The sequence below is a fragment of the Akebia trifoliata genome, chromosome 2, assembly GCF_017979445.1.
Source record: "Akebia trifoliata isolate Shusen 1 chromosome 2, ASM1797944v1, whole genome shotgun sequence".
NCBI lineage: Eukaryota > Viridiplantae > Streptophyta > Magnoliopsida > Ranunculales > Lardizabalaceae > Akebia > Akebia trifoliata.
In genome coordinates this window covers 2085554-2108929 of record NC_141376.1, presented here as the reverse complement: position 1 = coordinate 2108929, position 23376 = coordinate 2085554, and the positions used below count along the sequence as shown (strand labels likewise).

At 33.5% G+C, this 23376-nt stretch overlaps 1 protein-coding gene and 1 pseudogene across 4 annotated transcripts in view; one reads left to right on the top strand and one right to left on the bottom strand.

The window, feature by feature from the left end:
* LOC147408706 (basic leucine zipper 23 pseudogene) overlaps positions 1-15295 on the top strand; it is a 37680-nt pseudogene extending 22385 nt beyond the window's left edge. Inside the window, exons 1-3 of one of the 3 annotated variants that reach the window (XR_015171320.1) lie at positions 9897-10416; positions 10711-11449; positions 15155-15295. The product of XR_015171320.1 is annotated as a basic leucine zipper 23 pseudogene, transcript variant X2 (transcript). Of the gene's footprint in view, positions 1-9896; positions 10417-10710; positions 11544-15154 lie in introns of those variants that run through there. The other 2 variants (XR_015171315.1, XR_015171323.1) reach the window with 2 other exon arrangements.
* Positions 15296-20465: 5170 nt separating this feature from the next.
* LOC147408705 (heavy metal-associated isoprenylated plant protein 26-like) lies at positions 20466-22228 on the bottom strand. The gene is made up of 3 exons (XM_086420944.1): positions 22053-22228; positions 21817-21892; positions 20466-20923 (listed from the first exon to the last, which is right to left on the bottom strand). The coding sequence occupies exons 1-3, from the start codon at positions 22131-22133 to the stop codon at positions 20613-20615; spliced, it is 468 nt and encodes a 155-aa protein (XP_086277070.1). The 5' UTR covers positions 22134-22228; the 3' UTR covers positions 20466-20612.
* Positions 22229-23376: the final 1148 nt, after the last annotated feature.

Here is a 23376-nt window from a genome sequence, read left to right as displayed (position 1 = left end):
TTGCTCAATCGAACCTTCAAAAAGATCCACTAAATCCTTCTCTAATTTCAAAGGAAAAGCCCTTATACCCTTGTTGCTTGGTGTGAGAAAACGTCTATGAGAAAAATAAGAGTAAAGTGGTTAAGATGAAGAGATGATCACAAGGTGGCTTATGATTTATAGTCATGTTATCAATCACCTGCCATCAAGTCCAAATGCTACAATCAATAATATGAGAAATAAAAATATCACAAAAATAAATTAAGTAGTTGTTCACATGTCTACAAGTCTAAATTTATACATCATTAACACAACCATAAACACAATAAAAAGAAAAATTATATAAAACAACGGACATTTGCAGTTATGCGATCTCTTTGTTGGCCCTTGACTTTCTTCAAGAATTTGTGAATTCTTCTTTTGCTCTTGACTTTCTTCAGGTAATTGTGTTGGGTTTCCATAGTGAAGTTGATTGTAAATCAAAAAATGTCTCTTGGCTTCTTCAAATGTCGCAAACGCTTTAAAATAATTACCCCTATATCCATTTGTATACTTGTGACATTCTTCCCACGTTGTGTAAATCCCTGGTTTACTTCCAACAAAAACGACGTAAAACTTTGTCATCCTAAATACCTGTAAAAATATAATATTTTAAATAAATGACTAATAAAATAAATAAAATTGAAACTTAAATAAACAAAGTCTAGCAAAATCCAATTGGAGCATAAATGATAATACATAGAAAGAATATAAGTAGATATGATTAGTAACCATAATACAAGAAGCTTGGAGGCAATCAAATGAGTTGAAGGAATTGCGAGAATTGATTTGATAAATCAATCCACATTATCTTTCAAGTTCTACAATCAACAAATAAAAAATAAAACAATCAATTTTCCTTCTCATTATATCAATGTGGCAACAACACAAGTATCTATGTCCTTGTTAAATACAATGTGGCAACCGGTGGCGATGAACTTGTTTGACATCAAGAGATCATCGTATCAAATAATGCTCATCAAGTGAATAATGCTCAATGCCAAACATAGGTGAATGATTACCTGCTCACATCTGAGAAAGAACAAACGGTTCTCCTTTGAAAGAATTATAGCAATTAAGAAATAAAATAGCAATCAGAGTAGATCAGCTAACAAAAACAACAAAAACAGGACAAAACTACATTCCCTAAATAATATGCTCGTGTTTGCTTTGCAAGTGTTATAGCACATCAGCCACCATAGATTGGTTGAAAATACAGTTGGAGTTGTTAAAGAACTAAACCATCAAGATAGAACCCTAACCTCGTTCTCAATTAAAAAATCCAAAATTTTAGTTAAAAAACACGAAAAATTATCACAAATCTTACACAAACTTCTGTTACCAAACGACTTGGCTCTCCACAAGGAACTATCTTCAGTCACAAGTTACGCATCCGTTAACTTCCATCGTTTTCCTCCCAAATTTACAAATTTAGAACTAAAACGAAATTGATGGCGACGACGATGGCGAGAGAGGGTTGAGAGAGATTGATGGCGATGGTGACGACAAGAGAATCATTCAGTCGTTCTCTCTGATGAAGGTTCCAAACCTTTTGAACAGACGGTTGTTCAAACCAGATCTTGAGAGAGAGAGAGAGAGAGAGAGAGGAGAGAGGTCTTTCGAGCTGTAGAGAGAGAAAGAACTGGAGAGAATAGGGGTTTAAGTTACAAGAGAGGGGTTTGTTTAATGAGAAGGGATTTAAAACAAAAAAACATGAAATTTGAGGGAGCCGTTTTTAATTAAATGGATTTTTCTTTTAAAATCGTAAAACAGCCGCTGAACCGTTGGATGCATTTTGATCGCACGATTGTAAAAACTTGGCACGAAACTTGTTTAAGTTTAGGGCCGCTGAACCGCTCCCTATATATATATATAGAGGATGGTTCGAGGGACGTCCTTGAAAACATATGAGAAACCCATGTTTTTTATACGTTGGATTGTGAGAAATGAACGGTTGAGATGCATTCTGACGTCAAGTCCAATTTAAAATATGAGTTTTAGAATTTTTTAAAAAACTCCCTCGTTTTTATTTTATTTTAAGCTCACTCTCTTTAGATTGTATTTGCTGTCATTGGATTAAAAAAAATAGGGAGAGAGATGCAAAGATCACAAAAATTAATACTGTTGTCTTAACTTCATTAGAAAATAGAAACATGTTAAACCAAGAGAGCTGCTCTTGGTTGGAAAGAAATATATATATATATGGGTCCCGTTCGGCACCCTAAGTTTTACCACACACTTTAGCAAACGCGTTTTGTCCTACATGGGTTAGAAGTTTCGGAATGGGCTGATTTTTGGTGAGGATGATCTCTATGGTGAGGAGATCATCCTTACCAAAAATCAGCTCATTCCAAAACTTCTAACCCCATCAGAAATGATTTACAAAAAATGGACGGTCCACGATTTTTCAACTTGTAAACATGGGGCTAAACATTTCGGAATGGGCCGATTTTTGGGGAGGATAATCTTCTAATCATAGAGATCATCCTCACCAAAAATCAGCCCATTCCAAAACTGCTAACCCATGTAGGACAAAAAACGTTTGTTAAAGTGTGTGGTAAAACTTAGGGTGCTGAACATTTCCCTATATATATATATATATAGGGTCCCTTTCAGCAACAAACATTTTGGCAAAACATTTTGGCAAAACATGGGTTAGAGGTTTTGGAATGGGCTGATTTTTGATGAGCATGATCTCTATGGTGAGGAGATCATCCTCATCAAAAATCAGCCCATTCCAAAACTTCTAACCCCATGTTTACAAGTTGGGAAATCGTGGACCGTCCATTTTTTGTAAACCATTTTTGATGGGTAAGAGGTTTTGGAATGGGCTGATTTTTGGTGATGATGATCTCCTCACCGTAGAGATCATCCTCACCAAAAATCAGCCCATTCCAAAACCTCTAACCCATATTTTGAAAAATGTTTTGCCAAAATGTTTGTCAAAATGTTTGTTGCTGAACATTTCCCATATATATATATATATATATATAGGGAAATGTTCAGCAACAAACATTTTGACAAACATTTTGGCAAAACATTTTTGAAAATATGGGTTAGAGGTTTTGGAATGGGCTGATTTTTGGTGAGGATGATCTCTACAGGGAATAGATCATCATCACCAAAAATCAGCCCATTCCAAAACTTCTAACCCATCAAAAATGGTTTACAAAAAATGGACGGTTCACAATTTTTCAACCTGTTAACATGGGGCTAGAAGTTTTGGAATGGGCTGATTTTTGATGAGGATGATCTCCTCACCGTAGAGATCATCCTCACCAAAAATCAGCCCATTCCAAAACCTATAACCCATGCTTTGAAAAATGTTTTGCCAAAATGTTTGTTGCTGAAAGGGACCCATATATATATATATATATATATATATATATATATATAAAAATGGGGGATAAAGTTCAGGTGGGTAAAGCTTCATTTTTAGCTTATAAATAGAGGAGACTTGGTGTCTTTTAACAGAGAAAGGCACAACACAGACCTCTATACTCTCTATTATCTCCGCCACAGAACAATCAAAATGAGGTGAAACTAAATTTGAAATTTTTTTAAAATCAATTCCTTCATGATCTTTCAATTTTGCACCTATTATAAATCCGAAAGGTGTCGATAGAACGCTAGTTGAGCCTCAAAGTTTCGCCACCATTTTTTTCGCACCACTCTTTTTAATTAGAAGCAAATCGAAAAGGTATATGGATCACGAAAGCCATACCCTTCATGCCCTCTCTCTCTCCCTGTTTTTTTTAATCCAATGACAGCAAATATAGTCCAGAGAGAAAGAGAGAGAGAGAGTTAGCTTAAAATAAAATAAAAATGAGGGAGTTTTTTAAAAAATTCTAAAACTCATATTTTAAATTGGACTTGACGTCAGAATGCATCTCAGCTGTTCATTTCTCACAATCCAACGTATAAAAAACATGGGTTTCTCACATGTTTTCAAGGATGTCCCTCGAACCGTCCCAATATATATATATGGGGCGGTTCAAGGGCCATATGTAAAAACATATGAAAAAACAATGGTTTTTCAAAATAGGGGTTAGAGGTTTTGGATTGAGCTGATTTTTTGCAAGGATGGTCACTATGATGAAAAGATCATCCTCACAAAAAATCAGCTCAATCAAAAACTTCTAAATCCATCAAAAGTGATTTACAAATTAGTGACAAAAATTGGCAAAAAATCGGCGATCCACATTCTAAATCACTTTTTATGGGGTTAGAAGTTTCAGATTGGACTGATTTTTTTTTTCAGATGATCTTCCCATCATAGAGATCATCCTCACAAAAAATCAGCTCAATTCGAAATTTCTAACCCATATTTTAAAATTTTATCAATGTTACATTGTTTTTACATATGTTTTCTCATATGGCCCTTGAACCTGACCCATATATATATATGGGATTAGGATCCGTATACACATAAAGCTACTCATAAAGTTATAACGTGTTTTGTCTTGTATGGGCAAAAATATTGGAATTGGCTGCTTTTTTGTGAGGATGATATCTGTGGTGAGGAGATCATCCTTGCCAAAAATCAGCCCATTATGAAACTTCTAGCCCCATGTTTACACGTTGAAAAATTTTAGACCGTCTAATTTTTGTAAATCATTTTTGATGGGGTTAGAAGTTTTGAAATGGGATGATTTTTTGCAAGGATGATCCTCTCATCATAGAGATCATCCTCATAAAAAATCAGCCCATTTCAAATCTTTTTAATCATATAAGACAAAAACATTGTAGCTTTATGAGTAGCTTTATGTGTCTACGAAACCTGACCCATATATATATATATATATATATATAGGGGACAGTTCAGTAGCCCTAAAGTTTGCCAAGTTTGGTGTCAAACATTTTTCAAAATATGGGTTAGAAGCTTTGAAATGAGTTGATTTTTTGTGAGGATGATCTCTATGATGAGGAGATCATCCTCACCAAAAATCAGCATATTCCAAAACTTCTAACCCCATCAAAAGTGATTTACAAAAATTGGACAGTCCACGATTCTTCAACTTGTAAACTAAGGTTAGAAGTTTCAAAATGAGCTGATTTTTTGTTAGGATGATCTCTTCACCGTAGACATCATCCTCACAAAAAATCAGCATATTCCAAAACTTCTAACCTCATCAAAAGTGATTCACAAAAAATGTTTGGCACCAAACTTGGCAAACTTTAGGGTTGTCGAACCGCTCCCATATATATATATATATATGGGAAATGTTCAGCAACAAACATTTTGACAAACATTTTGGCAAAACATTTTTGAAAATATGGGTTACAGGTTTTGGAATGGGCTGATTTTTGGTGAGGATGATCTCTACAGGGAATAGATCATCATCACCAAAAATCAGCCCATTCCAAAACTTCTAACCCCATCAAAAATGGTTTACAAAAAATGGACGGTTCACAATTTTTCAACCTGTTAACATGGGGCTAGAAGTTTTGGAATGGGCTGATTTTTGATGAGGATGATCTCCTCACCGTAGAGATCATCCTCACCAAAAATCAGCCCATTCCAAAACCTATAACCCATGTTTTGAAAAATGTTTTGCCAAAATGTTTGTCAAAATGTTTGTTGCTGAAAGGGACCCTATATATATATATATATATATATATATATATATATATATATATATATAATATATATATAGGGAAATGTTCAGCACCCTAAGTTTTACCACACACTTTAACAATCATTTTTTGTCCTACATGAGTTAGAAGTTTTGGAATGGGCTGATTTTTGGTGAGGATGATCTCTATGATTAGAAGGAAGTTTTGGAATGGGCTGATTTTTGGTGAGGATGATCTCTATGATTAGAAGCTCATCCTCCCCAAAAATCAGCCCATTCCGAAGTGTTTAGCCCCATGTTTACACTTTGAAAAATCGTGGACCGTCCATTTTTTGTAAATCATTTTTGATAGGGTTAGAAGTTTTGGAATAAGCTGATTTTTGGTGAGGATGATCTCCTCACCATAGAGATCATCCTCACCAAAAATCAGCCCATTCCGAAACTTCTAACCCATGTAGGACAAAACGCGTTTGTTAAAGTGTGTGGTAAAACTTAGGGTGCCGAACGGGACCTATATATATATATATAGGGTCAGGTTCAAGGGCCATGTGAGAAAACATGTAAGAAAACTTTCGTTTTTCAAAATAAGGGTTAGAGGTTTTGGATTGAGCTGATTTTTTGCAAGGATGGTCACTATGATGAGAAGATCATCCTCACAAAAAATCAGCTCAATCAGAAACCTCTAAATCCATCAAAAGTGATTTACAAATTAGTGATAAAAATTGAAAAAAAATCGACGGTCCACATTCTAAATCACTTTTAATGGGGTTAGAAGTTTCAGATTGGGCTGATTTTTTTTTTTGGATGATCTTCCCATCATAGAGATCATCCTCACAAAAAATCAGCTCAATCTAAAATTTCTAACCCATATTTTAAAATTTTATTTACCGCCGAAAGTTTTCTTACATGTTTTCTCACATGCCCTTGAACCTGACCCATATATATATATATATATATATATATATATATATATATATATATATATGGGGACGGTTCAGCAGCCCTAAAGTTTGCCAAGTTTGGTGCCAAACATTTTTCAAAATATGGTTAGAAGCTTTGGAATGAGCTGATTTTTTGTGAGGATGATCTCTATGATGAGGAGATCATCCTCACCAAAAATCAACCTATTCCAAAACTTCTAACCCCATCAAAAGTGATTTACAAAAATTGGACGGTCCACGATTCTTCAACTTGTAAACTAGGCTTAGAAGTTTCAAAATGGGCTGATTTTTTGTGAAGATGATCTCTTCACCGTAGAGATCATCCTCACAAAAAATCAGCCTATTCCAAAACTTCTAACCCCATCAAAAGTGATTTACAAAAAATGTTTGGCACAAAACTTGGCAAACTTTAGGGCTGCCGAACCGCTCCCTATATATATATATATTTGATTGTTTCTGTGTTAAAGATGCCTACAAAAAGCCATGTGGAAGTAGGACAATGATTTTACATCATATAAAATGAAAAGAATCTGATTAGCCTTAGTAAGATTAAGAGTCGTTGGACTCACATGTAGTATCATATTGGCAATCCAACATCATAGCCTTATAAATTTCATAAAAAAAATTGAGATGTTGAAAATGGATCGTTATTGAACTTGTAATTTTAAAATTAAAATTCAATGGGTAAATTTTAATTTTTTTTGAAAATTTAGAGTCTTATCCTCTACAACCTTGTGGTATTAGAACATGTTTTAGGATGGCACAATGAAATGTCGTCATAAAATTTTCCTTACGATGCAAGGAAAATGTTAGTCAACAAAAAATTGAGTTGTCTTCTTGTTAGGTGTAGTATCTTTATCATTATTAAATGAGAGAAGACTTTTGGAAGCAAAAATTCCTTATATGTACATTCAATCTTTATCTTATTATTATAAAAGTTATTTTTGGTCAAAACGAATAAAATTACAATGCCAACAATTCAGTTAGTTAGTTTTCTTAAATTACAAAAATAATCATTTTGTTATGTTATCTTCAAAAACAACTAAATTTATATTTTGTTGCATTATCACAAGAGCTAAATTCAAAATTCATCTCTAACTCAATTTTGAGGAAAAAAATATTTTGTTAAGACATTTTTTGGACTTTCCACTCCTCAAGATGAAAGAGAAAACATTGAGGCCCCGGTGTGATGCTTACCAAAGAGTTTCCGAAGATTAAGTCTATATTGATAAGAAGAAAATGGAAGGAATTTATGAAATGGAGAAGAAGATAATGGACATTAGTTTGAAGAGATTTAGAATTTAGAAATATATAATTTTAAAATTCCAAGTTCTTTACCTTCTCTCAATCACCAAGAGGGGGTTTTATAGCAAAATTTCAGGGACAAGTGTTACCATATGATATATCTTGGTGGAATGTCAATTAGTGGTTGAGTTGGATGGGAGTTGTGACATTGTCTTAGAAAACTATGCCCACACCTCATTAATGCTAATATTTTAGTTGGATTAATAGTGTCTCATGATAATATATGCTAAGTTAGTAAGATATCACTGTTTAGGAATAAGTTGGTCAGAGAATGTTATATATACCCTTTATTGTGTTAAATATACTGTGAGAATCACATTAAATGCTCATATTCAGATTGGAAAAAACCTCAGATTACCTTAAATTTATTGTTTTATTATGTTGGATAATTTTAAATTTAACTACGTTTGGGATCGAGTTTGTACTCAATTGGTACCTATTTGTGAAAATCTCGTTTTGATAGAGGTATGACCAGATACTTTTTCTACTATCATGATCAATGCTAGCAAAAATCTGTCATTGAACGTGATGTTTATTTGGGGATCGCACAGATCAAACTCGATACTTTTCGAGGAATGCCTAGCTTCAAGTTCAAAATCTCACTATGTTAGTAAGGAAAGGATTTCACATATATATCTTTACTATAATATATGGAAAAAACTTTGAAGTAGGGAGCTTGCTTCAAAATTTTGATAGCTTTGGATTATATTTGGGGTCTTCGGGGAGGTATCCCAAATATTAATGAAAAAATGTGTCGAGTTTAGTCCCACACCGAACACTTATCGCCTTGTCTCAATCCTTATAAGCTCTTGGGCATCTCTACTAATTGCCACTTGCTTCTAAGTTGGACCCTCAAATTTATCATAGTATCATAGCAAGTCTTTCTTTCCTCTACGTCACCCAATTCATATATCCACGTGCTTTGGCCTAGTATAGCCCACATTTGCGTGGGCGTGGACTTGGACTTGTTGAGTTTAGTCCACATTGGACACTCATTGCCAATTCGTCTTGAGTTGGACCCCCAAATTTATCTAAGGAGTGTGAAAATACAAAAATCAACATATCACATTGCCAAGAAGGTTCTACCAAAATTTTGAAGCTACCTGCCCATATCAAAGTTGGACTCACAGAGAATCAAGGCTTTGAAAGAACAAAAATTCCCTTACATTTACATTCAATATTACTATTATTAAGATTTATCAACTAAATTTATATGTTGAATTACAAAAGAGCTTCAATAACATGAGATTACAACACTTAGTCTTGTAAAATTGCAAAAATACCTACTTTTTACGAAGTTGGTAAAACCTACGGAGTGTTGATTGTGGAGGTAAAATCTGATTTATCCAACCTCAATTGTTTCTTCCAAGTTTGCTTGAGCACCTGTTCATCCCTGCAAGCAATAATTCAAAAAAGAAGTGCATCGAATGTATTTCTAGGTTGGAATTATGCATCTTCAATGATTGCTCACATGGCCTTTTATAGAACTATTTAGTCAGCTTAATTCCTTGATTTCAGGCTAGATTTATGCGTGCGTTAATTTTGATCTTTTTTTATGATAAATGGTTGATGTGGGCTGTCTTAGCTAATAAATGGATAAATTATTTTAATAAAGGCCTAAAGTAGACACATTTTTCTCAGGTCAAGCGTGAACTGCTGTTTTTGGCCTCAATTGTGAGGCAAAAGGTTCGATCTTAACTTTATGCATGGCCAATAGCATTTTTGTAACCTCTTTTTTCATTAAAAGATTTTGTGATACAGTTATCACATTTAATTTATGCATAATTGTGCCATTAGAATTCAGATGTTGAGGGCATGTTTGTAATTGTGTAGTTTGAATGATGATTAAGAAATAAGGATATCTTAGACAGTATTCATGAGGCTCTACAAAGCCAATTTGGGCAAATAATTTTCTCTAGATTGCAATTCAAGGACTTGTTATGAGTTTGGTAACAAATTACATGTAGTTCAACTTGTCTATGTTTGTGGTTCATAATAATCAATATTGGAAGATCTTTGCGTTACACCCCTATTTTTTCATATTAAGAGGGCATTCAGTATCAAAAAGACTGTCTAATGAGACCTAATAATAATAAAGGTCACTCTTTTCTAGGATAATACTTGTAGAGACTTTACCGTGATTTAAACCCAAAGATAATAAGATATCTCATCCCAGTATTTTACTGTGATTTATCCCTCTTTGCCTGGGATGGGCAGATAGTCAACTTAGCTCAATGACCCCGGGTTTGATAGAGTTGACGGACTTTACTTGGCCATCAAACCCTACGGATACCTACACACAAAAAAAAAAAATTATCTTTGTGGTTTGAAACGGTGTGGATATTACGTTGTCTCTATCAGCCCACAATTGGTGGTGTCATTATGAGCTTATAGTGAGGAATTTCACTGTTTAAATTCGATTAAGCCCTCTTTCGATTTCCCATGGTTTCGATCAAATCTTCGACTTCTCTCAAGTTCTGTTCCATTGGTCTTGATCAGAACATTAGGTCCTCTCTGTCGTCCTATACAACTTCTTCGTTCAGAGGATGGTTTCTCCCTAAGTCTTGAACAAAGCTGTAAGAACCCATTATTTATTTATATTTTGATTCTCAATTTGAGTAGCAGATATTTAATTGGGTTTGAAAGATTTCTTTCTGTTCATGTAATTTTTCTAATGTTGTTTCACTTGTGTGGGAACCAATTCTCAAATTAAGTTCGATCATCAGTTTTTTCTTTTATAATTCTCATCAAAATTATAAATTTCCATCTGGGTTGCTCGTATTGTCCTAAATTTCGCAATGTTTATAAAGGTTTTGTTGTCATTGTTGTAGATTAAAATTCACACTAATTGAATATTGTATTTTGTTAAGATTTGACCATGGACGACGGAGAACTTGATTACTCGAAAGGAATTTTCTCAAACACAAACATGAATGATCAACTTCTGAACAGCTGTTCGATGGACTGCTCCTTCGACGAAATCCTTAATGATACTTATGCATGTACCCACACCCACATTTGCAACCCACCTGGACCGAATTTCTCACACACACATACTTGTTTACATGCCCACTCCAAAATTCTATCTGCTCAATCAGAAGATAATGTTGGTACCGATGACACATCCGAATCTATTGGAAAGAAATCAAAGAAAGGCCCAGTGGGTAATAGTGAAGCTGTTCGTAAGTACCGTGAGAAGAAAAAAGCCCGGGCAGCCTCTTTAGAGGATGAAGTAGTCGAATTGAGGACCATCAATCAGCAACTGATGAAGGAATTGCAGGGTAAGGCTGTGCTTGAGGCGGAGAATGCAAGGCTCAAGTGTTTGCTCGTGGACATCAGGGGAAGGATTGAAGGCGAAATTGGATCTTTTCCTTATAAAAAATCAGCCAACCCGAACTTGTCTGGGGTCTATGTTATGAATCCATGTGATTTACGTTGTGATGATCAGCTATACTGCTTGCATCCCGGGGTGGAAGCTAGTGCATCAAATGGACAAGGATTAGGGGCTTGCGATATTGGGAATGTTCAGTGTATGGGGAATTCTGATTCTGAATTCAAAGAGCTTCCAGGTATTGGACATGGAAACTTCCGTTGCAAATAAAAGAAAAGGTGAGATCTTGTGCTCTTTCTTTGCTTCTTTATGAGCTTGTATATCTATTGGATGCCTGTAGCATTAGTTGAAAAATAAAAATTATTTAGAAAATGGTTTCTTTTGAGAGCTCTTATAAGAAAATGTTTGTGTTCGAGGGCCATTTTGACAATCCTCGTGATCATTGCTCACACATGGTTTTTAAACTTGGTATCACATCTCGTCTCGTTTAGTTCTGATACCGAGTTGACACGTTTGATATGTCTCGTCTCGTTTGACATTGAGACAATGATTTTTAATCATTTAAAAAATCTAAAAAATTCAGAAAAAATTCAAAAATGAACCCAAAAAAATATATAATTAAAAAAAAAATCGATTTGAGGGTGAAATAATAGACGGTTGAAGCTTTAACTCGTTTGTCTCAATTAATTTGGACGAAATTTTTAAAATTTCGTCTGATACGTCTCATTTAACTCGTGAGTTAATTATTTTCTACGCTGTCTTGTTTGTATCGCCCGAAATATTAGAAAATATCGTTCGAAATGACTCGCTTATCCCACGATACGCGGTCATCTCAAAATACTTTGTGGGTTGGTCTTGTTCAGCTTCGATACCGAGTTAACTTAAGCGATACGTCTCGGTCTCGGATGAGTTTAAAAATCATGTGCTCACATCACTTTCTAATGAGACCTAACAATAAAGGTCATTCTTTTCTAGGATAATACTTGTAGTGACTTTTTTGTTGATTTATCTCAAACAACTCAAACTTCCTTTACGATGGGTTCTCTTTCTCCACTTGCATGTAGGGTCACCGATCTAGAACCTATCAAATACCCTGGGTTCTCTTTCTCCACTTACACGTAGGGGAACCAATGTGATACTTATCAAACACCCTATGACGTTTAAGTTAAAATAAAATTCATAGAGAATAACAGTTAGTCCAATCAAGGACTTATATTCTACCAAATGGAAAATAAACAAAAATAGAAAGCTAGCCCTCACGACAAATGAACATAGAGGCAAGGCATTTTCGGGGAATAACATTCTTCTTTAGTGGTCAACCCCTTTTTTCAACCACCTCTTTTGTCATGTCACCCCCATTTCTTATTCCTAGGGATTCGAGTTTATCAAGGACTTATCTTCTACCTAAATCTCTGGGCTTTTTAACGAAAAATTCTTATGATGGAATCAATATAGTCAATCACTCCAAGATTCTCGGGATTCTTTCTCAATTTGATCGCAAAGATAATAACTCATCCCATTATTCTACTCTGGTCTGTCCCTCTTTACCAGGGATGGGCAGATACTCAACTTAGCTCAGCTACGTCGGGTTTGATAGGGTTGACGGACTCTTTAGGTACCACACATCTTTATCTTACTTGGCCATCAAAACTATTTTAGATTCTGATACTTATGGGCTCTAGATCTAATTCCATATTTACCCTATACAACACCTAGCCAAGCAATCCTGGATTTCAAAATCCTGTTGACATTGCAAAACCCTACATCTACCTATAAAAAAAAGTACTTCAGATCTTTTTGGTTTGAAATGGTGTGAATACTACAACGTCTCTATCAGCCCACAAGTGGTGGTGCCATTATGAGCATTTAGGCGAGGAATTTCACTGTTTAATTCTTGAAGCTTAAGTCTCAGTATGGCTTGCTTTGTAAGTATGCATTTTCCTTTTTTTAATGTCATATAACAGAGAAAAAAAAATATATGAAAAAAAATAATATTTAATTATCTTTATATTATTAAAATATTAAAATAAATTATTTTATTAAAAATTAGGTTTAATTATAATTATTTATATACAAAAGTTAGATTTGAAATTATTAAAATATAAAAAAAGATAAAATGTAATTAAAATAAATATAAATATTATTATATTATATATTATACATTATTATATATATTATATTATTATATATATTATAAATAAAAGGTGTTAGAATTTATGATACAACACCTGTATCACTTTTTATATAATAATATAAAAATTTATATTATTATAATATAAAAGTTTATACTATTATAAAGTAAGAATTTAATGTTCATTTTAACAGAAACATTGAAATCAAAATAGTGATCGATTGAATTTGAAATTAGATTCGCGTACGTTACGTTCAATCAAGATTTAAATGCATTTAAGATAGGAATTAAGATTCTACACTAAAGAAAAAAAATAACCACGACTTCGAGATCTACATAGTCACCGGATTACTTAGTCGAATCGTCAAGGGGATTAACTAGAAAAATTATTTTTTGGTGTAGGGACGCGTAAAACATAGTTGCGATGGTAGGAAACTTATAATTTCAAATTTGTAGTATATTTTTCAATGAAATCTGTTTTATTTCAATTTTGATAGTTAGTTTCCAATTTATTATAATTTAAATTCAAAATTTATGCATCAAATTGTAAAATAATTCGTTTTATATCTTTTTCTTGATATTTAAATATCGTGAAATAAAAATAAATGAATTTAGGTGAGTATAACCAGAAAATCAATTTGTTTAAATAAATTGATTTTCATAGTAATTTTTGTGGAGTGTTCGTTTTAAAAATTATTAAGACATCCTGTTTCGAAAATGTATTTTCATTGAGTGATTATCTATTAAAAAAAATGAAATATTTAAATTAAATTTGAAATCGAAAAAGAAAGTCTCGATTGTTTGTAATTGAGAATTGAATTCTCGGTTGTATATGCTTGTGTTAATGAATTTTCAGGTTTAGAGTGTTTTTGAACACTGTGTAATAATGCATGTGATGCAATTAGGACGGTAACCATGGGACGGTGTACCTGCATGTTTATTATTTTAGGATTTACTACTTTCGATATAGTGTTGCATGTTTATAATTCTTGAATACTTGAAAATATCGTAACACTTGCAAATTTATTTTAAATTATTTAAAAAGAATTTGTTTTAATTTATTTAAAATAAATTTTAAAAAATATAATTATTATTTTTGTTATCTATTAAAAGGGTAATAAATACCTATAAGATTAATCGGTAGCTCTTTCCGGAAACAACCAATTAATTGAGAATAATAGGGGTTTGATATTCTCTCCGGTAGTATGGGATAGTAGTTGAGAATATCTTAATACCTACTATTCGGGAAATTCATATCTTATATTTATTAGAAAATAACAAATTATACTGTATAAATGATTTGTAAATGACTAAATTGATTGATGATACATGCATACCACAGAGGTACGATGAAGTTGGTTTGTCAAATGATCATTTACAGTATATAGTAGTCAAACAATTGATCTCCTTTAGGGATCAACGGCCAATCTGAGCCGAAAAATATGGTCAACCAATTATGATAAATTGTCAGACCAACCATAAAATCAAGAACTAAATGTGAGTTCCACACTGATTAAGTACTGAAGCATCGATATACAAATCAGTACTTTTGTATCGGTCGTGTACCTCGTTATTCTTATCAAATACACCACTAGGATTGATATTATTATTGATATTCTTATGGCATATTTATGTTTATTTTATTTTATTATGAGATGGAGATATTTCGTAACTTGTTTATTAAAAATTAGCCTGTTTTAAGTGTTATTCATTTTGTTTATTTATTTAGAAATCTGAATTATTAAAAATATATTAGCTTGTTTATCCATTAATATTATGACTATTAATTTGAAATATGAGTTTACTATTGAGTAACTTCCCTGATACTAACCCTACCAGCAAAACATTTCAGATGTCCCAACTACTGAGATGCCTATTCTTGAAGAAAAACATTATATAGACAGATCGCAAGATTATGATGATGAACATATCGTATTTAAACTTTGAAGATTTTTATTTAGGTATTTTCTTTTCTATTCATTTCACCCTTGAGATTTGAGATAATCTCGATCCTAAATCAAGGGGCGTGATAGAAAATACCTAGATTACATTAAATTTATTGTCTTATTATGTTGGATAATTTTAAATTAAACTACGTTCAAGATTGAGTCTTTACTCAGTTGGTATCTGTTCGTGAAAATCTCGTTTTAATAGAGGTATGACCAGATACTTTTTCTACTATCATGATCAATGCCAATAAAAATCTGTCGTTGCACGTGATGTTTGTTTGGGGATCACATAGATCGAACTCGATACTTTTCGAGGAATGCCCAACTTCAGGGACACATGCTTCAATCTAAGGTGGGGACAAAATGGTCTCCACAGGTTCGATCTTAACTTTAAGCAGTCTAAATAATAAAACATAAAAGAAGCTTTTTTTTTATATTTTATTTTTTAAAAGATTTTACGACATTAATCATATTTAATTTATGCCTAATTAGGTTATTAGTTTTCATATTTTGAGAGCATGTCTCTGATTATAAGTGTAGCTTGAATGATGACAATATTAAGAAATAAAGATATCTTAGATGAGATTTGTGAATTTGTATAAAGCTCGAAGCCCACTCTTTGAACGGTGGGAGTATTTCTTTAGATTGCAATTATTGCATTTGCGATGAGTTAGATAACACATAACGTGCAGTTCAGATCCTACTGGATTTCACGGTGAATACTTTTGTTGGGTCCGAGGTTTGGAGCTATTAGAGTATCAATTATGTTATACTTTATTAACATGATTCAGTGCATTTCAGTACAGCATATTATTTAAATAACTACCATAGCTACACCAATTTGATTAGATGCAACTCGATGCGCCTTAATAAAATGCAACCCAACTTTCCTATCTCAATGACTATTCTATATATCTCAATAACGTAGTGAGTGCATTATGTTAAAGATAAGAACTTAGTATTTTCTAAGAATTTTCTAAGAATTTTCTAGATAACTCTAGAGAGTAAAATTTGAAAATTCTTCTATAAGTCTAAATTTCTTATTAATGTAATTATATAAAAAATCATATAAAGTATTTTAGGGATGTTTTAAAAAATATCTAAGATTCCTTAATAATATGAAATTGTGCAAGATATTCTAAATTTTTACATTATTCCTCTACCTATGATTTTTTGACTCCCCCTTTGACATATTCCCTCATACTCTCATGGCGTGCTATGTGTAGAATCATAGATTTTTTTCTTGCATATGTATAAGGATGTGTGGTTGTGTATCGTGAGAAAAATATATGATTCTAACACATGCCACTTCAGGAGTATATAGGGAAGTAAAAAAATCATGATTGTTGTTCCTCGCCACGTTTGAATAGGAGAACTTTCAATATTTGTAATAATAAAATTTAATTTGTAATCAATATTATTTTCTTCCAAAACTCTTAATGGTTGTATTCCTTTAAGTGTTTTTTATTGTCTTGGTAAATGGAGGAGTATGTACCGAGGGAGGGGGGAGGGGCAGAAAATCAGGACCCTACTTAAGAATCATTTTAAGAAGGCTTACTTAAGTATTCAAGAAAGAGCTTATTGTAAATCTGGGGGTCCAACTCAAAATCAATTGGCAATAATGTGGGATTAAACTCAATAAGTCCCTTCACGTGTAGGCCAAACTAGGCCAAACACGTGAAGATATGAACTAAGTGACGTGGAGAAGAGCAAGACCCACTCTAACATCATGATAAATCTGGGGGTTCAACTCAAAATCAATTGACAATGAGTGGAGAGGCCCAGTATCTTATAAGGAGAGAGACAAGGCAATTTGTATATGATGTGGGATTAAACTCAACACTCATGTAAGTGCACACGTGTGTTAAGCATGTTGAAGTTAAGTCCATGGCTATCAACCCACTTATGATAGGAAGGGGCTTGTGATCCTGAGGATTGTTTTGTAAATGTTACAACGTTGGGACATTTACTAGTTAAAGTCTCATAGGCATAAGTCTCAATACAGAGTAAGCCTTATTCTGGGTATTTTTTAATAAATATAATTTAGTGAATATATAATAATATAAAATAAATAAATAACTGATGAGTAAAAATTTGTAAAGAAGACTCTTCTTCCTCCTCAAGTTTGAATAGGAGAACTTTCAATATTTGTAATAGTAAAAAATAACTTGTACTCAATACTATTTTATTCCATAACTCTGATAGTTGTATTTCTTTGAGTTTTTTATAATCTTGGTAAATTGGTAAATCTCCTAAAAATCATTTTAAGAAGGCTTACTTAAGTATTCAAGAAAGAGCTTATTAATAAATCTGGGGGTCCAACTCAAAATGAATTGTTAATGATGCGGGACTAAACTCAATACGCCCCCACACGTATAGGCGGGATCCACACGTATAGGCGGGATTGAGCCAAAGAACGTGAAAATATGAATTAAGTGACGTGGAGAAGAGTAAGGCCCACTCTGATACCATGATAAATCTGGGGGTCCAACTCAAAATCAATTGACAATGAGTGGAGAGGCCCAGAATCTTATAATGAGAGAGACAAGGAAATTTGTGTCCGATGTGGGACTAAACTCAACACTTATGTGAGGGTCATACGTGTATTAAGCATGTTGAAGGTAAGTCCATGGCTATCAACCCACTTGTGATAGGAAAAATGTCAAGGGGTTTGTGATCGTGAGGATTGTTTTTAAATGTTACAACGTTAGGACATTCACTGGTTAAAGTCTCATTGGCATAAGGCTCAATACGGAGTAAGCCTTATTATGGGTATTTTTTAATAAATATAATTTAGTGAATATATAATAATATAAAATAAATAAATAACTGATGAGTAAAAATTTGTAAAGAGGAAATTCCGGAAAATAAAAATTATTATAACAATTCCCAAGCTCTGGTTCTAGTTTAATGTCCAATTCTAAAATCTAAAGTAATTAAAATCAAGTTAGATTGTGTCACAGATACAATTTTACATTATCAAACTTTCTAAGTTTTAGTCCTTGAAACGAGAAAGCAACACTGTGTTTTTTTTTTTTTTTTTTTTCCTTTTTTAACCCAAAAAAAAAAACTTAGAAAAAATATAAATAATAATGAAAAATATAAATAAAACTCTAATAATAGGAGAACTGGGTTGTTAGGTTTGCCGTAAATAGAAAAATGAATTTAAGGAAGAAATAAAGACACCATTGGAAGAAGAGTTGGACATAATCATGTGTGATAGGTAGACGTTAGGTAAAAGCCACGAAAAAGTTATGGTGTGCCCCTTTAGATGTCTTTGGCACCTCTTTGAAAAAACTTATTGAATACTTTTAGTTATACTGACAATGATTTTAGATGATGATCAAATTAAAGCCTCTCGCATAATTAAAACAACAAGGAATAAGGAAAGAAATCCTCTGTAAAACCAATTTTTTATATGGTAAGTACAGCTGAGTCTCAAATGAAGGTTCAAGATGTCTTTGAGGATTTCAAAGGGGTGATTTTTTAATTATGTGGTTTAGATGTGAGTCTATTTGTAGGAGATAGTTTTTATTTTTTGGTGTCTTTTAGTTTTTGAGGTTGTCGTCGTAGAGTGATTCTGAAGGACATTGTGTTCAACACTAAATTGACGTGGAGGTGTGCATAGAATCGTTAATGTTTTCACTCATGTCTTGTGAAAAAGTACAAACTTACAATTTTGTAGACAACTGCATTTTGGCTTGGTGTCGAACCAAGTGTCTTGGGCAATCATTTTTGTCTTTTCCTTTTAGTGGTGGAATATCACTTCTGCAAAATTGGCAATAACAGTGTTGCCCCCCACACTAAAATGCAAGATGAGGTCCAACCCCTTCACGAAAACAATCATCTCTTAACATAGATGTTAACTTGTCAAAAATATTCTCGTATGTTGAAATTGTGAAAATGTCCTTTAAATAAAACAATCAAATGTGTTCAATCTAATTGTGTTCTAAATACAATTACTATGCGAATCCTAATTGTTTTCAACCCTACTTCATATTGATCTCAACTTAAATATTGTCGTTTTGAAAGTAAATCTCATCGTTTTCAACCTAATTTCATATTTTTCAACTTAAGTCCGAATTTGAAGTTATCAACCCATTCCAAAATTTCCAAAGAACCCTGTTTGTAACATGACACATGATTTTGTATATTTATTTTATACCCCTACTTTTTCATCAATAGTTGGGATACCTCCTTGGATAGGCCACGTGCCATCTAAATAAGAGAGTTCTACTAAAAGTTTGTAACAGACTGCCCGATTCAAAGTTTTTTCATTTCAACCAAATCTCGTTGCATTCATCCCAACCCAAAGGCATTCTTTGTCCCAACGTTTAGAATTTCCAGATGAAAATCACAAAGGAAAAAAAAATTAAATATATGAAAAAAAAATAAAATTAATAATATCTCTTAGGGTATGTTTGATTTCATGGAAAGTGACTTTCCATGGAAAAATAGTGGTGAAAAATAGTTAGGGTTGGAAAATCAAATTTCATTGTTTGATTTTACTTGGATAAAATCATGAAAAAAATATGAGAAAAAAGAAGAAGAGAAGATGAGGAGGAAGATGGAGAGGATGTGGCGGCGACGGCAACAACGACGAAAATGGCGGTGGTGCCGGCGACGACGACGATTGTGATGGTGGAGGTAAGTGAGAAAGAAGAAGGGAGAACATGATGGTGATGGTGACGACGACGGAGGTAAGTAAAGAAGAAGATGATGAGAAAGATGGTGGGAAAAACGTGGTGGTGATGGTGGCAGAGGAGGTGATGGATGGAGAAGAAGGAGACAAAGAGAGAGAGAAGGTGACCGCAGATAGTAATGATAGAGACGAAGACGGCGACGACGACGACAGTGATAACGATGACGACGACAACAAGATTAGTGTAATGGTGGTGGTGGTGGTAAGAAAGAAGAAGATATGAGTGAAAGAATTGAGGATAGAAAATATGGGTGAATTTTATTTTCCCACGATGGGAAAGTGAAATTCACATTTTGATGGACTTTTTAATTGGGGTAGAAAATGAATTTTCATTTCCATGTACAATCAAACACTTGAAAAATGTTATTTTTCATGAAAATTGATTTTCCACCCTATTTTCTATGTGCAATCAAACATACCCTTATTGTAAATAATTGTATTAGTTAAACACCCTTTTATTGTTTATAAGGAATTAATTTAAGCGTAATAATTTTCTTTTTAAAAAAAACACATCAATCAAAATAAGGCCATTTACATTATCTAAAATGTCTGCTTTCAACGAGATACAAACACATATAACACCAATCAATAGTACGATAACAAACACAAACCATCTTATAGAGGGCCTACGGTAGTATTTCACACTCACCTACACACAATCACATGATGCTACACGAATTAGGGTTATCATCACTAAAGGCAGTAGAGTACTTAACTTCAGTGGAACTAGCACGTGCCAATGTCAAAGTCTTGGGGTCGTCCATAGCATTCCGCACGTACCCGGGTGGGGCCTTCTTGTCATAAACACCTGGTGCGTATGGGTGAGCTACAACATCATAGGGAACATAAGGCCATAACTCGGCCTTCTTCCCTGTACGCCAACATACCCTCTTCAACACCTTATTGGGTTCCACGTAGCCAATCACTGTAAGCTTATGTTGCTTCGGGTCCACGTCCACTTCTGACACCCCTGCGTTAAGTTACGGCAACAAATCAGAATATTCTGGATAAAGCCAAGTATGGAGCAAGCTAGATTCTTTCAAAACACCCCTACAAGGCTGCGACTACTCTCTGCGACATGTTTGGTAGGTAGGCCTCACTCTTTTAAGTAAGACCCATTGGTTATTCACTACCGTCTGATCACTTTCTTGATTTGAACAGTCATCCAAAAAGCTTACACAACTGTTCCTCTAGGGTTTAGTCTTTCCCCCCTCAATAATTGCTTGCTTGTCTTCAACCTCTTAATTTCTTTTTCTTTTCTCTTTTTTAAAACTATTGAAACTCCTCTTCGTGTTTGTCTTCAAATTTTGAACCTCTTAAGGCTGTTTTTTTTTTCTAAATAAATTGCTGGGAGTTAAAATCCAGATTTTTTTCTTTGCAAAAGCCTACATTTTTCATCCTTCGTTCCCAATACCCTATCTTGTCTTCATCCTTCGTTCCCAAAACCCAATCTTGTCTTTATGGTTTCAAGGGGATATATATATATATATATATATATCTTTAGGTGAATAATGATTTTCTACTCACCTGTGATAAACTCCCCCCAACTCTCCTGAAGTGGAAAGTGCAAGAAGCCTAGATTTTTTTCCCAGGGATACACAAAGGGGAACTCCCTCTAATTTTCAAGAAAATTTGGAATGATTCTTCAATATTATACCAATCTCAACTAATGGTGAGATAATATAACACTTACAAATAATAATACCAAATAGAGTGTAATTTTCTAATAGGATGGCTTGTATAGCACAAACACTTGGACATGGAAAGTAGAATCACAAAGAATCCTCTTAAGGATACCGGAATCACTAGGAAATCTTTTCATCTGTGTATATGAGAGAGAGAGACAGAGAGAGAGATTTATACCTTTCATCCCTTCAACAGCCTTCTTGACTTTCCTCACACACCCTTCACAGTCCATCTTCACTTTTATCTCTACCGTCTGATATTTTTTAAACAATTTAGACATTTAATTAAAACACCCCACAACATGAAAATATATTCCATCATCTTAGATTCCAGCAACTCCACTGCCTTAATATAAACAAAAAACAAAAAAAAAATTTAAATAAAGAAAAAGCTGTCTAAGGATGGGTTCATACCTGCAATTCCTTCCTTTTCTTGATCTTCTTATTTCCATGGGAGAAATCAAAAAGATCAGAGAGGTAATCCAAAGCACCCATTTCCAATTTTCAGTAACAAAATCAAAAGATCCTCACAAGTGACTCTAAAAGCTTTATATTATATTAGAGAGAGAGAGACCACACTATTAAAAGAGGTATTGAGTGGTGTCAATGAGTATATACAAATGGAAAATGCTGGAATGACACAGGGCATTTACTGCTATTCTCACAATTCTGAGGTGGGATGTGCACGTTATCATAGATGTGTTTGCTCGCGATACGAGTGAAAACCAACTACGGTTATATACACATCTCTATACAAATAAAGAGAAAGATTATGTGTCTTTAATGGAACCCAACTGACATTTAATTTTGGCAAATTTATCAAAATATGCATCACATTTGGAGTATTTATCAAAATGATAAAGTGTAGCAATTAATTTCGAAAATGACAGAAAATAATAATTTATCATTTTCATAATTAATATATTTTTTTTAAATAATAAAAATAGTAAAATGTAATTGGGTATTGTTTGTATTGGGTCAAATTTAAGAAAATAGAGAAGACGAAGGGTATGTTTGATTGCACATGAAAAATAGGGTGAAAAATTAATTTTCGTAGAAAATGACATTTTCAAGTGTTTGATTGCACATGAAAATAAAAATTCATTTTCCACCTCAACTAAAAAGTCTACCAAAATATAGATTTTACTTTCCCGCCCATATGGGTGGGAAAGTAAAATTCACCCAAATTTTTCGTCTCTAATTCTATCACACACATATCTTCTTTTTCTCTGCCACCACCGCCACCATCACAATAACCTTGTCGTCGTCGTCACCATCACCATCTCCGATCACTTTCTCTCTTTCTCCATCCCTCATCTCCTCCGCCCCCACCACCACCACGCTCTTCCCTCATCTTCCTTATCATCTTCTTCCTCACTTACCTCCATCACCACCGCCACCGCCACCACCACCACCATCACGACATCCTCCCCCCTCCCTCTTCCTCCTCATCTTCTTCTTTCTCTTCCTCTTCCTCTTCTCTTTCATCTTTTTTCTCCTCCTCCTCTCCTTCTTCTTTTTACCCATATAATTTTTCCATGATTTTATCCAAATATAATCAAATAAAAGAATTTGATTTTTCAATCTTACATATTTTACATCACTATTTTTTCATAAATTTAAATTTTATAGAAAGTTATTTTCCATGCAATCAAGCATATCTGAAGTGCAGATTTTTTAGTATCGAGAATATTAAAAAGAAGAAAAAAATTTAATTGGATTTTGATTTATTTTTAAG

What these genes read in the sequence shown, in the direction of transcription:
- LOC147408705 (XM_086420944.1), bottom strand. Translation starts at nt 22,133, where the DNA reads ATGGGTGCTTTGGATTACCTCTCTGATCTTTTTGATTTCTCCCATGGA. An exon ending in AGAAAAGGAAGGAATTGCAG is followed by an intron (nt 21,893 to 22,052) that starts GTATGAACCCAT and finishes AAAAAATATCAG; the next exon opens with ACGGTAGAGATAAAAGTGAA. An exon ending in GGCTGTTGAAGGGATGAAAG is followed by an intron (nt 20,924 to 21,816) that starts GTATAAATCTCT and finishes AACTTAACGCAG; the next exon opens with GGGTGTCAGAAGTGGACGTG.